Here is a 20,444-nt window from a genome sequence, read left to right as displayed (position 1 = left end):
GAAAGCTGAATGGTCTGTAGGTGAGGGATGGGGGAGAAGCAATGGTGGAGCCAGGCAGGGAGGAGCAGGGAGGGTTAATTCTGATCCTCTCTGTCCTACGCTGATACGGACTACTAAAGACTTGTCAGTCAGTTTCGTAAAGTACCATGTGAACACAGCCTCACCAGCCCATCCTTTCCACTGACCTGCATCCCTAACTCAAACCGGGGCTCCAGACTGGAGGTAGGGAGGGTGGAATGATGAGGGCCTGAGCAAAGGCGATATCAGCAGGGACGGGAAGAACTAATGGACAAGCTATGGTGTGAAGGTGCTGCTGATGGGAGTCCTACTAAACGTCCACTTTCAGTGTCTGGGTGGATGATCAGGTGCCTCACGGTGGTGGGGGAGCCAGGAGGCTGATGGAGGGGCAGTGGACTTGAGGCCCTCAAGAGACATCTGAGTAGTGGTCCCGGCGGGGGGAGTCCACTCCATGGACTTGGCAGCCACGAGAGTACCCAAGCTGGAGATGAGGCCGTGGGGGACACCAGTGTGGGAGGCAGGTGGGATATTGCGAAAAAGGACAGGACAGAAGGGAATAATTCCTGCACCTAAGGGATAGGCAGAAAGATGAGAAACAAGCCCAGAGGGTGACAGGGTCAAGACAGCTGAGAGAAGAGAGCCTTTTTAAGTGGAGAGATGAAGTTGACAAGTCAAAAGAGCCCTGGAAAATACTGGATTTCGTCTTTTAGGGAGTTGTTGGTAAATGAGTGCGTGGAGAATTGGGGGCATGGGAGTTCCTGTCGTGGCTCAGTGGTTAACGAATCCGACTAGGAACCATGAGGTTGCGGGTTCGATCCCTGGCCTTGTTCAGTGGGTCAAGGATCCGGTGTTGCCGTGAGCTGTGGTGTAGGTTGCAGACTCGGCTTGGATCCAGCGTTGCTGTGGCTCTGGTGTAGGCAGGTGGCTACAGCTCTGATTCGACCCCTAGCCTGGGAACCTACATATGCCGCGGGAGCAGTCCAAGGAATGGCAAAAAGACAAAAAAAAAAAAAAGAAAAAAAAGAGAATTGGGGGCAAAAGTCAGTATGATGGAGTACAGGTGGGAGAAGGGCGGGGAAAGTAGTTGCTGGAGGTAGAGGTGAGAGAAGGCAGTTTGTTTGAAATGAGGAGGAAGTCTAGAGCCTTTTTTTTGGCTGCACCCCACAGCATGCGGAAGTTCCAAGGCCAGAATTGAACCTGCAGTAACCAGAGCCACAGCAGTGACAATGTCAGATCCTTAACCTGCTGAGTCACCAGGAATCTCCCTCTAGAGCCTTTTTAAAACTGAAAGTGAAGACATGAGGATAGGGTGGTGTTTGAAGACTCAAGGGAGCCAGAGCAGCCCTGGAGAAGTCCCAGGAGGTGAGGATTGGAAACAGCTGGGGCACATGTTGGATGTGCCAGCAGGAACAGTAAGTGAGGACCTCAAGCCTGGAGATAGAGTCAGGGCATCATACAGTTGCCCCCAAGGCAGACCCCTACCCGCCCCGCCCCATCCTGTCTTGAGGTATTTTATGCACACTTAGAGGACCGAATTAATTTCCACTAAAGTGAAACTTCTTCAATCTCCTTCTCTTTATCCTACCTTCCCTCCGCTTCCTCTTTCCTTGAACGTGCCATTCTGCTGGGTTCATTCAGAAAGTGTTTCGTTGTGTGACAGCTTAGCCTGACTGCTGTTGAGTTTGGGGGTACACTTGGCCCGAACTTGTAATGGCTTTTGTGGCAGTTCATAGCAAGCATCATTTCTTGGGGTGCTCAGGCCGTGCTTGAATAGAATCAGCTTCTTTGCTTTAGTCCAGATAGCAAAAAGTGGGGAGCTCATGGTCTTTATTTAGAGCTTCAAGTCTGTTTTGTGCAACTTGCTCACAAAATGAAGACTAATGGGCCCAGAAGTCCACTCGCCGATTGTTCCTGGGCCCTGAATGTGTGAGACGGATCATTGGCAGAGAGGGAGACCCCCTGGCTAGTCAGGGTCTTCTTGGTCTTGTGTACAGAGTCTGAGGACATGGACTCTGTGTGGCCCGAGGTTGAGTGTGGACACCCCCAACACAGACCCTGGCCTCCTGGGCTAGCAGTTTCGGGGTCTCTGAATTAAAAACAAAGAAACGAAAAATAGAGAATATTTTCTGGTATGTCACAATATGTTTCTTTTCTGGGTTCTCAATTTTTTCTTTCTTTACATGAATCTGCTTCAGTAGAGGTACAGTTCTATAAGAATAATTAAATAAATTCTTTCTTAAATGAATGACCAGTGCAATTGGGGCTTTTCCCAAAATCTTTTCCACTTTGGCCTCACCTGCTGCATGTGGAAATTCCCAGGCCAGGGATCAAACCCACGCCACAGCAGTGACCCAAACCATTCCAGTGACAACACCAGAAAATTAACCTGCTGAGCTACACGGGAACTCCATCCCAAACAAATTTTTATGCTTATCCTAGTGCAAATCTTGGAAGAATGTGTGTTCTGGCCTGTAGTTAAGACAGAGTAATACACGTTTCCAAGACGCTGCATCCTGAGAGCTGGTCACGTCTCTGGGGCTATTGTCCTAAAACCTACAGGAAAACCTTGGCCAAGAGAAAACCAGGTGGAGAAAAACTAAAGAAAGCTGTTCCCCAGGGCTGTCAAAAGAGCCTAAATGAAAGGTTTTAGCAGCTTGTGGAAGAAGAGAGTCGGTACACAGTGCAGCCTTGTGAGACCTTATCTCTGCCTCTTCATCCTCTGGGAACACTAATGGCCTGAAATGAATTTAGCTCCATTGTTTTTACTCAAGAGCTGGAGGAGAAATTTGTTTCTTGTTCACAGAAACCTCCAGGCTGGACAGGGCCCCAGAGTTCACAGTGTCCTGGTTTATGGTCGCTGTTTACTCTGGATTTCCTTGAGACTGCAGCAGAGAAGGAAGGAGGAGGACTTTTTTTTTTTTTTTTTTTTTAACCCTAGAAGCTCTTCTTAGGTCCCCTGCACCATTGATCTTAGTGGGGTGTAGTTTCATGTTAGACACGTGTGTGCGTTGTCTATAAGCACACGTGTGGGGGCTGGGCTGAGTCCGAAGAAGCACAGTTTGGGTCGTGGGGGCTCGTCCGCTCCATCTTATTGGGTAGTGATGTTGTCCATCCAGGTGTTTGGGCCTCTCCCCTTGGAGCCTTGAATCCTTTTCTCAGGTTGGGGGGGGGGTGGTCTAGGGAGGAGGAGCGGTGTAAAGGCTTATGATACTGCCTTCTCCCTTTTCCCAGCCCTTCCCCACCACGGTCTGGGCCAGATCCTCAAGGCCAGGCTGGATCCAGGCTGATCATGGCCTTGGTGAGGGTTTGCAAGGGTGCACGCCAGCAGCCGAGAGGGCGCGGTGGACAAACACTTCCCCACATTGCGGAATCCTGCCCAGGAAGGGGTCCCCTGGCAGAAACAGAACTTTCAGGTGACTCAGAGGAGAGTCAGCTTGATGAGCTGTAACACTGTAAATGTCCCTTGTCTCCTGGGGCCATTTGGACGGATTCCAAGACACCACCTGATGATACAGGGCATTGGCTTTAGCCTGATCACCACTTCCTCCTTTGGCTCAGGTACTAGTGTCTCGTGACACATAGGCTGAATTGGAGGTGGCCGCAGAGGACAGTGGAACTGCAGGTGCAGCTCAGCCAGACTGGGTGTCAGACACAGTGGCAGAGCGGGCAGCAAGGGCTGTCAGCTGGGTCAAGGTCTGCCACCTGCAGTGCCAGAAAGACGGAACGATGCTGGTCCTTCTGGCCCTGTTAGTCAGGCCCATGGAGTTCCCCTATGACCGTATGCCTTAGAAAAATCCCATTTTATCTGGACTCTAAGAGGAGAAAAGGGCACAAAAAACTACAAAATGTGCAGCTTCAGAAGTAGGGTTTTTTTTTTCTCCCTCCAATATTACTGTATTAGAAAAGTAATATAGGAATTCCCTGGTGGCTCAGTAGGTTAAGGATCCAGTGTTGTCACTGCTGTTGCTGCAGGTTGTTGGTGTGGCAAGGGTTCTAGCCCTGGCCTAGGAACCTTTTTTTTTTTTTTTTTTTCTCCTCTTTTTGGGGCTGCACGCATGGCACATGGAGGTTCCCAGGCTAGGGGTTGAATACCACAGCAACGCCAGATCTGAGCCGCGTCTGCAACCTGCACCACAGTTCACAACACCAGGTCCTTAACCCACTGAGCAAGGCCAGGGATCAAACCTGAGTCCTCATGGATCCTCAGCAGATTCATTTTGGCCCAGGAACTTCTGCGTGCCACAGATGCAGCCAAAAAAAGTAATATACATTGTTATTAAAAAAGGTAATTATAAAAGTGTACAATATCACACACATGTACCTCCAGATGAGGACTGTAAGCTATTGGTGCAGACCTCCTACCAGTTGAAATTAACAGGTCATTCATTGAGTCTGCAAATAAATAGGACTCTTGGAAATTTTGTTGATTGTAAATCTTTTTTATTCTTTCAACATGCTGGAAAATAACTGTGAGTGGTCATACTTTGTACACACAGGAGGTGCCTACACGGATTTGTACAAGTGATTGAAGGAGTCTCTGGTTGAACGATTATGGCTAAGTGCTGATTCCTCTTGTGACCCCCTGCCCCCATGCGAATGGAGGAGCATGCCAGAGGGAGGCACCTGGCAGAGACCCTGGAAGAGCAGGGGGCCTCTTTACAATTGCCAGATTCACATTTTGATTTTTACGGATGCAGAAAAACTAGATTCTGTCCATCCAAACTGCCCCGAATCTCTAGGGTGGTGAAAAGTTAAATTAGACGTATGCGTGTATTGTAGGGTATTACATGCTATTTCTGTGCTTTTTGGTTGACAGCTTCTGGCTAACTCATAAACAATTCTGTTTCCCAAAGCTTGGTGGTTGAGTGAAGGATTGCATAACTATGAAGGAGTGAGAAAGGAAGAGAAAAAATATCTTTGTGCTAGAGAAGCAGCAAAAAGCACCTACTCTTCCGTGCCCTGTGTGAGGGTCTCTAGCCTGGAGATCCCACGTGGTTGCCCCTCCTCACTCGGTCTTACTCCTGACCTGGAGACCCCAGGTTCACACTGTGCCCTCGGTTTGCTGGAAACACATCTACGTGTGTGAGCTTTATCTTTGGCTGTGTGCAGGAAGGGCTTCACTGGTCGGGGGGAGCCTGGCACCAGGCACAGCCTAGAGCGGGGCCCCTTTTGGGGAGGAAAGACGGCTCGTTTCCCTCGTGTCTGCCTTCCCACTGTCAGGCTCTGGATGTGTAGGTTGCTTGTACTGTCCTTTCTTCCAAATCCACGGCCTTGGGTTTTTGCCTACATGTTGCTCTTAAATACAGGTATTTATTTCCTAGCTGAACAACTTGACCGTACACTAAGGGCATGCGAGTAGGTGAACTCATTCTAGTTTAGGACTTGCAGTTACCATAAAATCTAATCCCAAATGGTGGAGTTCTCTTGTGGCACAGTGGGTTAAGATCCCGTGTTATTGCTTCTCTGGCTCCAGTCACTGCTGTGGTGCAGGTTCTATCCCTGGCCCAGGAACTTCTGAATGCTGCGGGTGTGGCCAAAAAAAAAAAAAAGGAAAAAAATCCAAAATGGTTTGGGCAGATAGACACACTGTGGTATGTTCCTATGATGGAGTCCTACTCAGCAATTAAAAGGGGCAAATCCCTGATAAGATTCATCATGTGGATGAATCTCAAAGCTTACTGTGGAACAAAATAAGCCAGACGCAAAAGAATACACACCATATGATTCCATTTATGTGAAGTTCTAGAACAGGCAAAAGCCTTTGGTGATAGAAACCAGAATCTTCGTGGTATTTGGGGTGTGATTGGAATAGCAGTTACACAGGTATATATACTTGTCCAAACTCATTGAACTATGTACTTAAAAACCTATGTATTTTATTATATGTAAATTAGACTTCATTTTTTTGTTTTGTTTTGTTTTGTTTTTGGTCTTTTTAGGCCTGCACCCATGGCATATGAAGGTTCGTTCCCAGGCTAGGGGTTGTTGAATTGGAGCTGTAGCCTCCAGCCCACACCACAGCCACAGCAATGCTGGATCCAAGCCTTGTCTGACCTACACCACAGCTCAGGCAACATGGGATCCTTAACCCACCGAGTGAGGCCAGGGATCAGACCTGTGTCCTCACGGATACTAGTCAAATTTGTTTCCACTGAGCCACAATGGGAACTCCCTATACATCAGTTTTTTTAAAATGACTTAGGCAAGAAAAGGAATGCATTTGGCTCCTATAACTGAGAAGTCCAGAGGAATGGCTTCAGGCCTGGCTTGATCTAGGGCTCAAACGCTACCACTAGAACTCAGTTTCTCAGCTGCTCCCCTGGGGTGGCTTGATTTTTGGGAAAGACACTCTCCCAATGTGATAATGGGATTGTAACTGCTCAGCCTCACATCTGCTGAGGTTCAAGGCCGATGGGGGAGAAATGAAGGCCTCTCTCCTGATGGGCTCTGGTTGTCCTATGTCAGGTGCTCCCCCTGAATCAATCTCAGGGCTGGGGCCTTTGGTTTCCAACTGGCTGGTGAGTCAGATGTTTTCCCCTTGGAAAGGAAGTATGAGAACACAGATTTACCATTCCCTACTGCTGTGGTCTATAAGGTGGGAGAATGGGACAGTGGGTCACTGTGGCTGGAAGATGTACAGTCATGTTGGGATGCCCTCAGCCAGGAAACACGTAAGGGTGTCTAGAGGTTGGCAGGCAAGCCACAAATTCCTGCTGCTCAGGGGAGTCTCAGAGCAGCAGGAAGGACACGGGCCAACTTCCGCTCCCACCCTTACGGCTTGTAGCATCTTGAGTAGCTAACATATCTTCCAGGCCTCAGCATTGTGGGCTTGGAGATGCTCGATGCTCTTCAACTAAGCTAGTGAGGGAGCTGAGCTCACACTCAATACTTGCTTTTCCATATGAAGGTTCCCGGGTTAGAGGTCGAATGGGAGCTGCAGCTGCCAGCCTATGCCTCAGCCACAGCAACACAGGATCCAAGCTGCATCTGTGACCTACACCGCAGCTGATGGCAGCACCAGATCCTTAACCCACTGAGCGAGGCCAGGGCTCCAACCTGCAACCTCATGGTTGGATTTGTTTCCACTGTGCCACAACGGGAACTCCCAGTACTTGCTTTTCTTTCTTTCTTTCTTTTTTTTGGTGTCTTTTGTCTTTTGAGGGCTGCACCTGCGGCATATGGAGGTTCCCAGGTTAGGGGTCTAATTGGAGCTGTAGCTGCTGGCCTACACCACAGCCACAGCAATGCCAGATCCAAGCCATGTCTGCAACCTACACCAAAGCTCACAGCAACGCCGGATCCTTAACCCACTGAGTGAAGCCAGGGATTGAACCCTCAACCTCCTGGTTCCTAGTCAGATTCACTTCTGCTGCACCATGACGGGAACTTCAGTACTTGCTTTTCTTGATGATGGCAAATGCACCACCTTTCCACATATTGAGACAGATGCCAGTGCCCAAACCTTAGTCTGTGTAGGGAACCGACAGATTCCATGTAGTGGATGGGTTCAACTTCACCATAGGACTTGTGGACAGTGACCCTAGAGGCCAAGACAGTTCATTTGTTCCCCCCCACACACTCCCTTCCTGGTTCCCAGGCCAGGCAGGCGTGACATGCATAGGTCCCGGGCACAAACCCTCAGTCCAGTTTTGGAGCAGCTCTGAATCCTGTTGTGAACCAATTAAGAACTAAGGCCTGAGAGTTCTCTTTGTGGCTCAGCGGATTAAGAACCCTACTAGTATCCACAAGGATGCAGGTTCGATCCCTGGCGTCCCTCAGTGGGTTAAGGATCAGGCATTGCTGTGAGCTGGGCGTAGGTTACACATGTGGCTCAGATCCTGCATGGCTATGGCTGTGGCGTAAGCTGGCAGCTGCAGCTCCAATTTGACTCATAGCCTGGGAACTTCCATATACTATAGGTGTGGCCCTAAAAAGAAAAAAAAAAAAAAAAAAAAAAAACCCTAAGGCCTAGGTGGGGACTGTGGGTCCACACTAGCAGAGAACCCTGGGCGGGTCCCAGTGGCCAGCTAGCAGCCTCTGGGGATGCCAGAGGGTCTTTCTGACCATCCGGCCCAGACTCACCTCTCAGGACCTTGGGAAGTTTCCAAATAGCCCTGTGGGCATGTCTGATGTTTCCAACAGGCCCAGCATTCCTAGCTGTCAGTAAGAAGTAATGTAGTTTAGGGTCCAATTACTCAGTCAAATCTAATCCTAAGCATTCCTGTGTCTTATCTGGAAACTTGACCCCACATCTGTGGGCTGGTTAGGGTGTAGCAATTCCAGGCCAGACAGAAGTTGGATAAAGTATGGGAGCAGGACAGAGGTCTTATCCGTGAACTGGAATGGCTTCTTATCTTAACTTTGGGACTGTTCATAAAGGAATTAGTTATTAAGGATTCTCTGTAAAATAGAACATGGCCTTGGTGAACCATGTAATTTTAAGTCAGATTGAGCCAGCCCTTCATGGTAATTTTAGGAAGTGGAAAGGAAAGAGACTGGCAATTATTTTAGCCCTTTAATATTGTTAGCTTAATATTAATTAATTTGGCGGGGAGGTACCCCACGGCATATGGAGTTCCCAGGGCTAAGACTGAATCTGTGATAACTGAGTATCTGTGTAGCTTGGCTTTCGGGAGCTGCATGGGGGGGACAGGTGGGTGGACCCTTGCTAGGATGGGAGAATGAGAAATCCGTGGGAGGAGAAACGTTGCTCTTTTCTGACCCACTCGTCCAAAGGCCACTGATATGGGAATCCTTGAGAAGGTTGGCGCTGTAGATTACCCGTTTCTTCCTCCTTGGGGTCAAGGCTGTGGGTGTGGCTTAGACAGAGGTGTGGGAGGCTAGGTATGTGTAGAGCTGTGATGGCAGTGACGCAGCTGGAGAGAAAGGGCAGTCCTCTTACCAAATGCTGTCCATCAACCACTCCCGGGGTGTGACTACCGGCCAGGCCAGTGGGCAGGACCTAAAGATAAGCTTCAAGAAGGAATGGAGGGAGTTCTTGTTGTGGCTTAGCAGGTAAAGAACCCTACTTGTATCAGTGAGGATGTGGGTTTGATCCCTGGCCTCACTCAGTGGGTTAAGGATCCAGCGTTGCCATGAGCTACAGTGTAGGTTGCAGATATGGCTCGGCTCCCGCAGCTATAACACTGATACGACCCCTCCTATATGCTGCAGGCGTTGACCTAAAAAGACCAAAAAAAGAAAAAAGGAATGGAGCCTCCACTCAGATCTCTGGGCTTCTAGCTGCTGGGGTGGAAGGAACACTATTGGTTTAAAAGGAAACTGCTTTTTTTTTTTTTTTTTTTTTTTTTTAGCCAAGACTGTGTCATGTGGAAGTTCTGGGGCCACGATAGAACCCTCACCACAGCAGCAACCCCAGCCACAGCAGTGACAATGCCAGATCCTTAACCTGCTATGACACCAGGGAACTCCCAAAAGGAGACATTTTGAATCACTTTGCTGTACACCTGAAACTAACACAATTTTAAAAATCAACTGTATTTTTTTTAAAAGGAAACTTTTTTCTGATGTTAAACTTTTCAGAATGAAACACTCACTGCAGTCTAAGTACCAGGAAATAGTGGACAGACAGTTCACTGAAAAAGACATTCAAGTGGTCAATACTATATGAAAAAAAGGTTTACCTTCACTAATGATAAATGTAAATCGGGAGAATGAGACCCCTGTGTTTTTACAACTAGGCAAAGATTAAAGATAATGCTTTTCAATGAAAAGAAAAAGGAGTTCTGCAGTGGCGCAGTGGCTTCTGACTGCAGAAGCTTGGGTTGCTGTGGAGGTGCAGGTTTGATCCTTGGCCCAGCACAGTTGGTTAAAGGATCCGGTGTTGCCTCAGCTGTGGTATAGGTTGCAGCTGTGGCTCAGATTCAGTCCCTGGCACAGAAACTTCCATATGCCATGGGTGTGACCTCCCCCAAGAAAAAGAGACAGAGAAGGGAGTTCCCTGGTAGTCTAGTGGTTAGGACTTGGGCGCTGTGGCCTGGGAACTGAGATCCAAAATCAAGCTGGTGTCCTCCATGGCCAAAAAATTAAAAATAAATAAATAAATAAGACAGTATCAAGGACTTCCCGTCGTGGCACAGTGGTTAACAAATCCGACTAGGAACCCATGAGGTTGCGGGTTCGATCCCTGGCCTTGCTCAGTGGGTTAAGGATCCAGCATTGTCGTGAGCTGTGGTGTAGGTTGCAGATGCGGCTCGGATCCCACGTTGCTGTGGCTGTGGCTTAGGCCAGTGGCTACAGCTCTGATTCAACCCCAGTGGCTACAGCTCTGATTCGACCCCTAGCCTGGGAACCTCCATATGCCGCAGGAGCGGCCCTAGAAAAGGCAAAAAGAAAAAAAAAAAAAAAAAAAGACGGTATCAAGTATTAATGAAAATAGTAGTAAACTGGAACCCTTGTGTACTGTCAATGGGAATGTAAAATAGTACAGCACCTTGGAAAATAGTTTGAGAGTCCCTTAAATGGTTAAACAGAGAAGTAACCGTGATAGCGCAGTAGTTCTCCTCTGTGTAGCCAAGAGAAAGGAAAACATCCATCCACATAAAAAGTTATACGCAAATAAGCAGCCCTATCCACAAAAGTCAAAAATGAAAACACCCCCAAATGTCCATCACCTGACGCAGGGTTAAATGAAAGTGCATACCCATTGGCGTGTTAGGGATAAAAAGGAGTGAAATGCTGATACATACTGTACTGTGGATGAACCTTGAAAACATGCTCAGTGAAAGGAGCCCATCACTCAAGACTGCATTTTATGATTCTATTTCTATGAACTGTCCAGAGTAAGCAATTCTATACAGACAGAAAGTCGATTCGTGCCTGCCTAAGGCTGGAGCGAAGAAGGGACAGGGAATAGTGTGCCTTTCTTTCCTAGAGGATAACTGGCTGGTGCATGGGGGAGGGGGCTTAAAGAGGTTAGACCCCCTGTAACTCGGTCCTAGAAATATACCTTAAAGGAAAAACTTGGAGTTAATAAAGATTCATGTTTACAAATATGCATCAGATAATTAATTGTACTTGGAAACAATCTAACTGTCTAACTGTAAGGAAATGGTAAATCCATAAAAAGGGTAATATTATGTGATTATTAAAATCATGATTTTAGTTCCTGTCATGGCTGTGGTAATGAACCCAACTACTATTCACGAGGACACAGGTTCGATCCCTGGGCTTTCTCAGTGGGTTAAGGATCTGGCATTGCCATGAGCTGTAGGTTGCAGACTGCAGTGTGGGTTGCAGACTGCCGCTCAGATCTGGCATGGCTGTGGCATAGGCCAGCAGCTATAACTCTGATATAGCCCCTGGCCTGGAAACTTCCACATGCTGCAGGTTTGGCCCTAGGAAAAAAAAAAAAAAAAGACACCCCCTCCCCCCAAAAATCATGATTTTGAGAAACATTTCATAATAAAGGAAATTTTCAAGAGAGAGTTATTAAGTGAGAAAAGATGGAGTTCTTGCTGTGGCCCCAGGGGGTTAAGAATCTGACAGGTGTCTGTGAGGACACAGATTCAGTTCCTGGCCTTGCTCAGTGGGTTAAGGATCCAGCATTGCTACAAGCTGTGGTGTAGGTCACAGATGTGGCTTGGATCCTGCGTGGCTGTGGCTGGCAGCTACAGCTGTGATTCAGCCCCTAGCCTGGGGGCTTCCGTATGCTGTAGTTGCAGCTGTAAAAAGAAAAAAAAAAAAAAAAAAAAGGAAACCATGATAGCCTGTATGTGCCCCTGTGCAGAAGGGGTGAACATCAGAGACCTGAGGCTGCTTTCCTTAGGAAGACCTGCTGCAGGGTTGGTCCTTGCCTGGTTTCTGGGAACCTGGCTCTTAGAGCGTTCCCTCCATCCCCTAAATGATAAAGGTGGTTCACAGTGACTAGACTGATGGCGAAAACTATGCCGTTTACAGTGAATACTTGCTTGCCTTCTGGGAGCCTGGAATTTTGGTACATGATAGGCCGAGGATGTCTTTGTGATCAGCCTCTAATAAAAACCCTGAATTTGATTTTTCTAATGGGCCAGCCTGGGCAGTAACATCATATGCATGTTTCTACATTTTTTTTAAATTGAAATATAGTTGATTTAGGGAGTTCCTGTCATGGCGCAGCGGAAACGAATCCGACTAGGAACTATGAGGTTTCAGGTTCAATCCCTGGCCTCACTCAGTGGGTTATGGATCCGGCATTGCCTGTGAGCTGTGGTGTAGGTCACAGACGCGGCTTGGATCTGGCGTTGCTGTGGTTGTGGTATAGGCTGGCAGCTGTAGCTCCAATCGGACCCCTAGCCTGGGAACCTCCATTTGCCACGAGTGCAGTCCTAAAAAGCAAAAAAGAAAAAGAAATATAGTTGATTTACAATGTTGTATTAATTTCTGCTGTTCAGCAAAAGAGTCAGTTTATATATATACACACACATTCTTTTTGTTTGTTTGTTTTTTAGGGCCGCATCTGCAGCATATGGAAGTTCCCAGGCTAGAGGTCAAATGGGAGCTGCAGCTGCCGGCCTACACCACAGCCACAGCAATGCAGGATCTGAACCGCATCTGCAACCTACACCACAGCTCATAGCAATGCCAGAACCCTGACCCACTGATCGAGGTCAGGGATTGAACCTGCATCCTTATGGGTACTAGTCGGGTTTGTTTCCACTTTATCACATTGGGAACTCCAGGCACATTATTTTTTCAAAAATTTTAATTTTTATTTATTTTAAAAATTTTTATGGCTGCACCTGCAGCATATGGAAGTTCACAGGGAATTCTCACAGTGGCTGTTTTGGAATTGTGTTTTTATGAGTAACTTTTATTTTCTTTTGTTATACTTTTCAGTATTTTGTATATTTTCCATATTGATATTTCTTTTATTTTCAGAAAATGTGAGTTTTTAAAACATTGTCTGTTGTATGACATGTTCATCATCATTTTTAGAGTGGCTGACCTCTGAAGGGGCATCTCATGTTTTCCCTTAGGGTTGCAATCCCCTTGCCCAGACTGGCCGGAGCAAACTGCAGAATCAGAGGGCTGCCTTGAACCAGCAGATCCTGAAAGCCGTGCGGATGAGAACAGGAGCAGAGAATCTTCTGAAGTAGGTGTCTGCTTGCTCCACCACCTCAGCCGGGAGCCTGGCTTCTCCTAAGTTTATTCCCTAAACTTCCACATCTGCCAGCTTTCTCTCAGCTCTTGGTTTTAGCTTTGAGTTTCCTCCTCCTTTCTGGCCCCTGGAGCAGTCCCTTTCTCACCGAGAGCGTGGTTACATTAAACATACGTTTTTTATGCAGGCTACCTCTGTATCTGGAGATGGGCAGATAATGGAGGCTCTCTGTGTTTTTGGAGATGGGAGAATGCTGGGAGAAGTCCAATTATCTCATTCCTGTTTGTTTTCTCTGCTTTCTTTGAGACCTGTTTGTTTTCTCAACTGCTAGCCCCATGTCTGGTCTAGACCCATTGCTTGCCAAATATTTGTTGACTATAGAAAGAAAAGGAAGGCAAGGAGGAGTTCCCTGGTGGTCTGGTTGTTAGGATTCAGCACATTCACCACTGTGGCTGCATTTGGTCCTTGATTTGGGAACTGGAATCCCATATCAAGCTGCTGCAGGCTGCCGCCTAAAGAAAGAAAGGGGAGTTCCCATCGTGGCACAGTGGTTAACAAATCCGACTAGGAACCATGAGGTTGCGGGTTCGGTCCCTGCCCTTGCTCAGTGGATTAATGATCCGGCGTTGCCGTGAGCTGTGGTGTAGGTTGCAGACGCGGCTCGGATCCCATGTTGCTGTGGCTCTGGTGTAGGCCGGTGACTATAGCTCCGATTCAACCCCTAGCCTGGGAACCTCCATATGCCGCGGGAGCGGCCCAAGAAATAACTGAAAAAAAAAAAAGAAAGAAAGAAAGAAAGAAAGGACTTTCTGTTGCCAGTGTTCATCTCTCTAAAGAGAGGGGCTGGTACAGCCCTGAGCCCTTGGGGCACTCATTATTATGCTCTGGTGGCAACATGGTTACTTATCAAGCACAAAGCTCAGCGAAGCCTTACCTGTAGGCGGCTCTAAGCCCTCCCCCAACCCTTCAAGGATGCAAGGCAAGTCGCTGCTTCCTCTTATTTAGGAAGAGTGTAGACTTTCTGCTTCTTCAGAGTTCTAGGGGGCACTCTTGTCAGCCCCATGCTGCCTTCTGCCATGGGAATGGAGGCAGGCACTACCCTGCTGCCTGGCGAAGGGAGACACATTCCTCCTGGAGCCTCAGAAAGAGATGCAGAGTGTTTGCTGGGGCCTGGAATCCGGAAGCCTGGCAGGATATGGATTGTGGGTGTTCCCAATGGGTCAGCTTCACTGTTGGAGGCCTTAGGGAGCCCTGAGGCTGCTTGGAGGCACTTGGGAAAAATAAATACACCAAACCACGTTTTGTAAAAGAGCCGCAAGACTATCACAGAATGAATGATGTGCTGTGCTCTTCCACCGGGCCCGCTCACCCGAGCACTCAGTAAATAGAGGAGGAGCATTTCTGACCATAAACTTGGGATAAATTCGTGTCTGAAACAGTCTGTTTTTTGTTCCCTAGGAAAGATCTCTAAGGTATGAAGTGGGGGAAACTAGACATATAGGACAGTATGCCCTGTGTACATGTTTAAAAAATTTGTACACCTGCTTTTGTGTATGCACAAACTTTTTCCAAAAAGGGCGAAGAAAGAATCTGTTAGTAGAGTGGACTCTTGGGAGCAAGACCAGGCTTGGGGGGGCGGGGGCGGGGGGCAGAGCTGACTCCTTTCAGTTTGTTTTTTTTTAGGGCCACATGTGTAGCATATGGAAGTTCCCAGGCTATGGGTGGAATTGGAGCTGCAGCTGCCGGCCTATGCTGCAGCCACAACAGCACAGCTCATGGCAATTCCAGATCCTTAATCCACTGGGCGGGGCCAGGGATCAAACCTGTGTCCTCATGGATGGTAGTCAGGTTCATTACCTTTGAGCCACATCAGGAACTCCTCCTTTCAGTGTTTGAATGTTCTTTTAACAAAGTGCATGGATCGTGTTCATGCATTTTTACTGTGAAATACCACAGCGGCCTAGAAAAGTAATATATGCAACTTCCTGCCCCCAAGTCAGGAACAGCAGTGCTGTGTTGTTTTGTTTTGTTGTTGTTGTTGTTTGTTTTGGGTGCACTTTGCATGCGGAAGTTCCCAGGTCAGGGATCGATCTCACACCACAGTAGTGACAATGCCAGGTCCTTAACCCACTGAGCCACCAGGGAACTTTCCCCCTTTTTCCCCTGGTGTTGGTTTTATTACTTATGGACTAGCAGAGAACTTAAGTCCCTGGGTGGCCAAGTGTCTGGGAACTTCTACCTACCTCTGTTACAGGGCAGAAGGGAGGGTTTTTTCTGGAGAAGACTGGGAAAATACTGTGACATTTCACTTTTGAAATGTCTGACTGTGTCCCTGTTCCCAGAGAAGTCTGGACTTGGAAATTGCCAGCGGCCTGGGCAGCTCAGGAGAGGCCCCTGATCTTGGGATGGCCTGCCGTGTATTGAGCCAGTCGTGCTCAGGAGGCTGCAGGCACTTTCCCCCTGGTATGTTCTGTGGCCTCTGGTTGGGATGACACCTTGCCGTGCGGCCGAGGAGTTAGGTGGGCAGCCCTGCGTGCCCCTGTGCTTGTCCATTCATCCATCAAAGGGATGTGTTGAGCGCCTAGTAAGAGGCAGGCAGTGTGGGGGTCGGAGATAAGGCTGCAAGCCTTCAGATGAGGCTCTGCCTTCCTGATGCTTAATCTCTCCAGAGGGGGGACCTTACTATACAAGCAAACAAATCCACTCACATCAGGAGGTGATGTTTTCTAGGGCGCCAATGAAAGGGAAATGTGATAGATATACAGCCTGGTGGCCTTGGAGACGGAGGGTGGTCAGGGAGGCCGTCTCTGGCCAGGGGCCTTGGCGTTGCTAAGGCGGGGACTAGGGTGGTTTTGTCTGTCTTGCTCTGTTAATGACACCAGCAAACAGCCTCTCCGTGGCTCAAGCTCAAGCTCATTGTCAGGTCGGCAGTTGTTGAGCTGGCAGGGGTGGGGGTGGGGTGGGGTTGTTAATGATTCTCACAGTGACCTGAACGTTCAAAGTGCCCCTCTCTGGAGAATGTTGTCAGAGGAAACCCTAAAGCTATTTATTAATCTGACTTAACCGGCACCAACGGTTTCCCAAAAACAAATAGGGCTTTGAGCCAAGCCCAGCTCTGGCCTGTGGGTGTCCCTGGGTGGCCAACCAGGTGGCTGTCCCTGCCAGCAAAGGGTAGTTTCAGTCGTAAACTGGACCCTGCCATTCTTCTGTCCGTCTTTTTGTTTTCAGCTGCCCAGATGTCCCACTGCAGCCTCCAGATAAAGGTAGAACAGTTGGAATGGTTGGGGGGGGGGGCGTTTGGGAAACTGTCCCCTCAAGTGCAGGAATGAGAGGGTCCCAATCCTTACCTGCATTGGGAAGGAGGCTTTGAGGCTGGGTGGGCGTTGTGAGGAGCCAGCTTTTGAACCCTCCAAGGCCACCTTCTCTGATCCATGTTGGCCAAGAGTCCATGAGCTTTCTTCCTGGAGTTTGATTAGAAAGATATCGGATATTTTATTTATTTATTTTTTCTTTTGGGGGCCACACCCATGGCATATGGAAGTTCCCAGGCTAGGGGTCGCATCAGAGCTGCAGCTGCCAGCCTCCCCCACAACCCCAGCAATGAGACATCTGAGCAGTGTGTGCGACCTACACCACAGCTCATGGCAATGCTGGATCCTTAACCCACTGAGCAAAGCCAGGAATGGAACCTGCATTCTCATGAATACTAGTTGGGTTCATTACCACTGAGCCACAACGGGAACTCTGATATCGGATATTTTAAATGTGCTTTTTCAGGCCAAGCAAGGACAGTCTTCTCTCTCTTTCCCTAGCTCCCTTCCCTCCCTTGAGAACAGCTGGGTAGAAATGTGATGATTCTCAGGTGGTCTTTGTGAAATTTAAAACAAGCTGCTACATAGTTCATTTTTAACAAACAAGTTCTTTGAACAAGGTAGGGTTATTTAACATCTTTGGACTTCAGGATTCCTTCTTGGGGCCAGGTGAGCATGGAAAAGAGTGAAAGGGGCTGGGCCTGATACTGTGAGGTGATAGGGAGAGGTGGGGACTGCGGTGAAGTGCAGAGTGTCTGCTCTCTGCAGGGACAACTACAGTGTGGCCTATGGGGCGGGGAAGGCCAGGGTGGCAAGATCTTCAGTTTTGGCTTTGTTTGTTTTTTTTTTTTTTTTTTTTTTCAGGAGACGTTAGGGATCTGACTTTTCCTTTTTTTATCTTCTGATAGTTGAATTTTAACATATTGGCAACTAGTTCAAGAGGGAAAGAGATAACACGCTGAGAGCCAAGTGAGCAGGTGCCATGGACCTTTGCCACTTCAGGACCAGAGGGTCATGAAGTTCTGGGACAGGGGTGTCCTAGGGTGGCTTGGACTGTATGGAGGGACTTGAGGTAAATGACTGCTCACACTGTCCACTCTGCTGGGGGGTGGGGGGAGGGCAGAAGTCTGTGCAGAGGGCTGTACGAGCCAAGGCCTTGGGGGCCTGCATCCACTCTGAGGTCTGCCTTCCTCCACTAAGAGATGGGCTGGGAGCCGATATCCTGCCAGATCGCCTGATCTGCTGTGTCAGCCAGGTGGCTGCATGAGGGCACCAGGCAGTACTTGCTCCAGCCTCCCTGAATCTCAGGCAGGATTTGGAGTCAGTTGGATTAAGGCCAAACTGTTCTGATAAGGTCTCTGAAGCTGGTACGATCCTGTGTTGCCTGTCAACCTGGCTTTCCTGGAGGGACAATTTTACGAAAAGACTTAGGAGAAGAAAATTGCATTGAAAAAGATGGAGATTGGAGTTCCCATCATGGCGCAGTGGTTAACAAATCCGACTAGGAACCATGAGGTTGCGGGTTGGATCCCTGCCCTTGCTCAGTGGGTTAAGGATCCAACGTTGCCGTGAGCTGTAGCATGGGTCACGGACGCGGCTCGGATCCTGCGTTGCTGTGGCTGTGGCATAGGCCGGTGGCTACAGCTCCGATTTGACCCCTAGCCTGGGAACCTCCATATGCCACGGTAGTGGCTCAAGAAAAGGCAAAAAGACAAAAAAGAAAAAGATGGAGATTTATGGGTCAGAGTGCAAAATCCACATGCATCTTTAGGACAAAGCAAGGGGACATTAGAGACATTTTGGACTTGGGGCACGGAAGCCGTCATCCCATTAGGGGCATCTCACGGTGGAAAAGGTCTCAGAAGCTCCAAACTGAAGGGTGTATATGGATGTGATCAGTAGCCTCAGGAAATTACGAATGTGTCCTCCATTCCTTGTTCACACATGGTGGGTTGATCGCTCAGAGAAAGTAAGTGGGACACTTTTCTTTTTTGGGGGAGGGGCTGCACCCATGGCATATGGACGCTCCCAGGCGTGGGGTCATATCAGAGCTGCAGCTGCCAACCTGTCCCACAGCCACAGCAATTGCAGAATCTGAGCCGCGTCTGCAACCGAAACCACGGCTCGTGGCAATGCCAGAGCCTTAACCCACCGGGCGAGGCCAGGGATCAAACCCGCATCCTCATGGATACTAGTGGGGTTGATAACCCGCTGTGCCGCAATGGGAACTCCCACGTGGGACACCTCTTTTAATTCCTGACTTTGGCGGTGTGTATGTGCTTATCAGGAAAGACCCAGGAGAGTAGGCCTTTCTCGGTTGGTCCAGGCCAGAGGGAGGCTCTGGAGGATTCTGGGCAGGAAAGGGCTGAAATGCTTCTTCCTCATCCAGGTTGGCCTCAGGGCCTCTTGGCTGTTACAACAGTTACCTGACCACAGAGAGGGGCGCACCCAAGTGAAAGCTGAGAAAAGCCTTCCAAGAAGGCCCCTAGAAGGGATTCATTTTCATCCAGAAGGGCAGCCCAGTGCAGAGCACCAGTGCTGAGGAGATGAGGGTTCTGGTCTTCACCCGAATTTGGGCCAGCTATTCTCCCAGCATGGGCTCATGGGAGCTGGGCTCATGCTCCATGTTGAACGTTGTTGCCTTATTTGAGAAGCACCCCCTCCATCCGTGAATCAGTGAAGAACCATGACCTGTTCTAGAAACAGCTCTCACTCTAGGGTTGATTTCTGAATCAGTGTTGAACCCTAAGGTCTGCGTTGTAGAAACCAACCCTGAGGGCCGTGCCTGGCCTCCACCCTTTCCCAGAGTGACCCGCGACCCACAAGATGAGGTCCACATCCAAAGAGCAGCTCATTGATTTGTCACAAATCCTATATCTCAAATTATAGCCAAGTCGAGAGGGAGAGAGAGAGAGAGAGAGACGTGGCAGATCAGTACATAGAGGTGGGACCATCAAAAGTTGCCGTAGGAGTTCCTGTTGTGGCTCAGCAGTAACCAACCTGACTTGAAACTGTGGGGCGAGTGCGGAGAAAAAGAGAATGAGCCAGGTGGTTGGGCAAAGAGAAGGAAATTTATTAAAGGGAAAGCAGAGGGTGACTGACCCTTGAGAAGGGTCCACCCCTGCCCTTCTGGAGGGTCCTTTTTATACCCTGTGGATGGAAATTTGGATCCCTGGAAGGGGCCGTGGTTAGTTTATCTGTAGCCTGCAGCTGGACTCTGGGGATCACGTAGTTGTGAGAAATTCGGAGGTGTCTCACGGTGGGGGGTCTTGTCATCTTGGGAAAGTAGGGGGGTCTTGTCATCTTGGGAAAGTAGGTGCCAGCAGCAAAAACAGGATGTTGCCTGAGCAAGGTGGCCAGTCTCATGGGTCATGGTGCCCTCGTGTTTTGTTTGCAAGGTCGGCACAATGAGCTATTTTAACAAGGAGCCCCCATGTAGGCCCTAACATTAACCATGAGGGCTTGGGTTTGATCCCTGGCCCCACTCAGTGGATTAAGGATCTGCCGTTGCTATAAGCTGTGGTGTAGCCCACAGACACGGCTCAGGTCCCTCGTTGCTGTAGTGCAGGCGGCAGCTGCAGCTCCGATTTGATCTCTAGACTGGGAACTTTCATATGCCATAGGGGCGACCCTAAAGAGACAAAAACAAACAAACCAAAAAAAAAAAAAAAAAAAAAGAGTTGCCATGTTTGGGTGGGGTCTTAGTGCCTAAATTGTCATATTTAAGTTGGACCTATTCTGTTGCTGAGGACCAGTCACCACCACCCCCTTGCCCCCACATTTGACTGTAGGGAGTGCTCTTTTCTCCGCCTTTTGTTCTTATATCAACTGAAATTTATTAAACCTTATGTGGAGAAGACAATGTCAAGTTCCAACAGAAATACAGAGAAGAAGTGGCGAAAGGTCTTGTCCCTCTAGGAGTTAGAATTGTTTGTCCTCCCCAACTCTAAAATGTATTTGAGGAGTTCCCACTGTGGCTTAGTGGGTTAAGAACCCTACACGGTGTCGGTGAGGAT

General features: G+C 48.7%; 1 protein-coding gene across 2 annotated transcripts in view; it reads left to right on the top strand.

The window, feature by feature from the left end:
* RHPN2 (rhophilin Rho GTPase binding protein 2) overlaps positions 1 to 20,444 on the top strand; it is a 70,777-nt gene that overhangs the window by 2,294 nt on the left and 48,039 nt on the right. The window contains exon 2 of one of the 2 annotated variants that reach the window (XM_021094286.1): positions 12,996 to 13,111. In XM_021094286.1, the coding sequence (XP_020949945.1) occupies positions 12,996 to 13,111 (116 nt within the window). Of the gene's footprint in view, positions 1 to 12,995; positions 13,112 to 16,084; positions 16,381 to 20,444 lie in introns of those variants that run through there. The other variant, XM_021094287.1, reaches the window with a different exon arrangement.

The sequence above is a fragment of the Sus scrofa genome, chromosome 6, assembly GCF_000003025.6.
Source record: "Sus scrofa isolate TJ Tabasco breed Duroc chromosome 6, Sscrofa11.1, whole genome shotgun sequence".
NCBI lineage: Eukaryota > Metazoa > Chordata > Mammalia > Artiodactyla > Suidae > Sus > Sus scrofa.
This window is presented reverse-complemented; position numbering and strand designations above follow the sequence as displayed.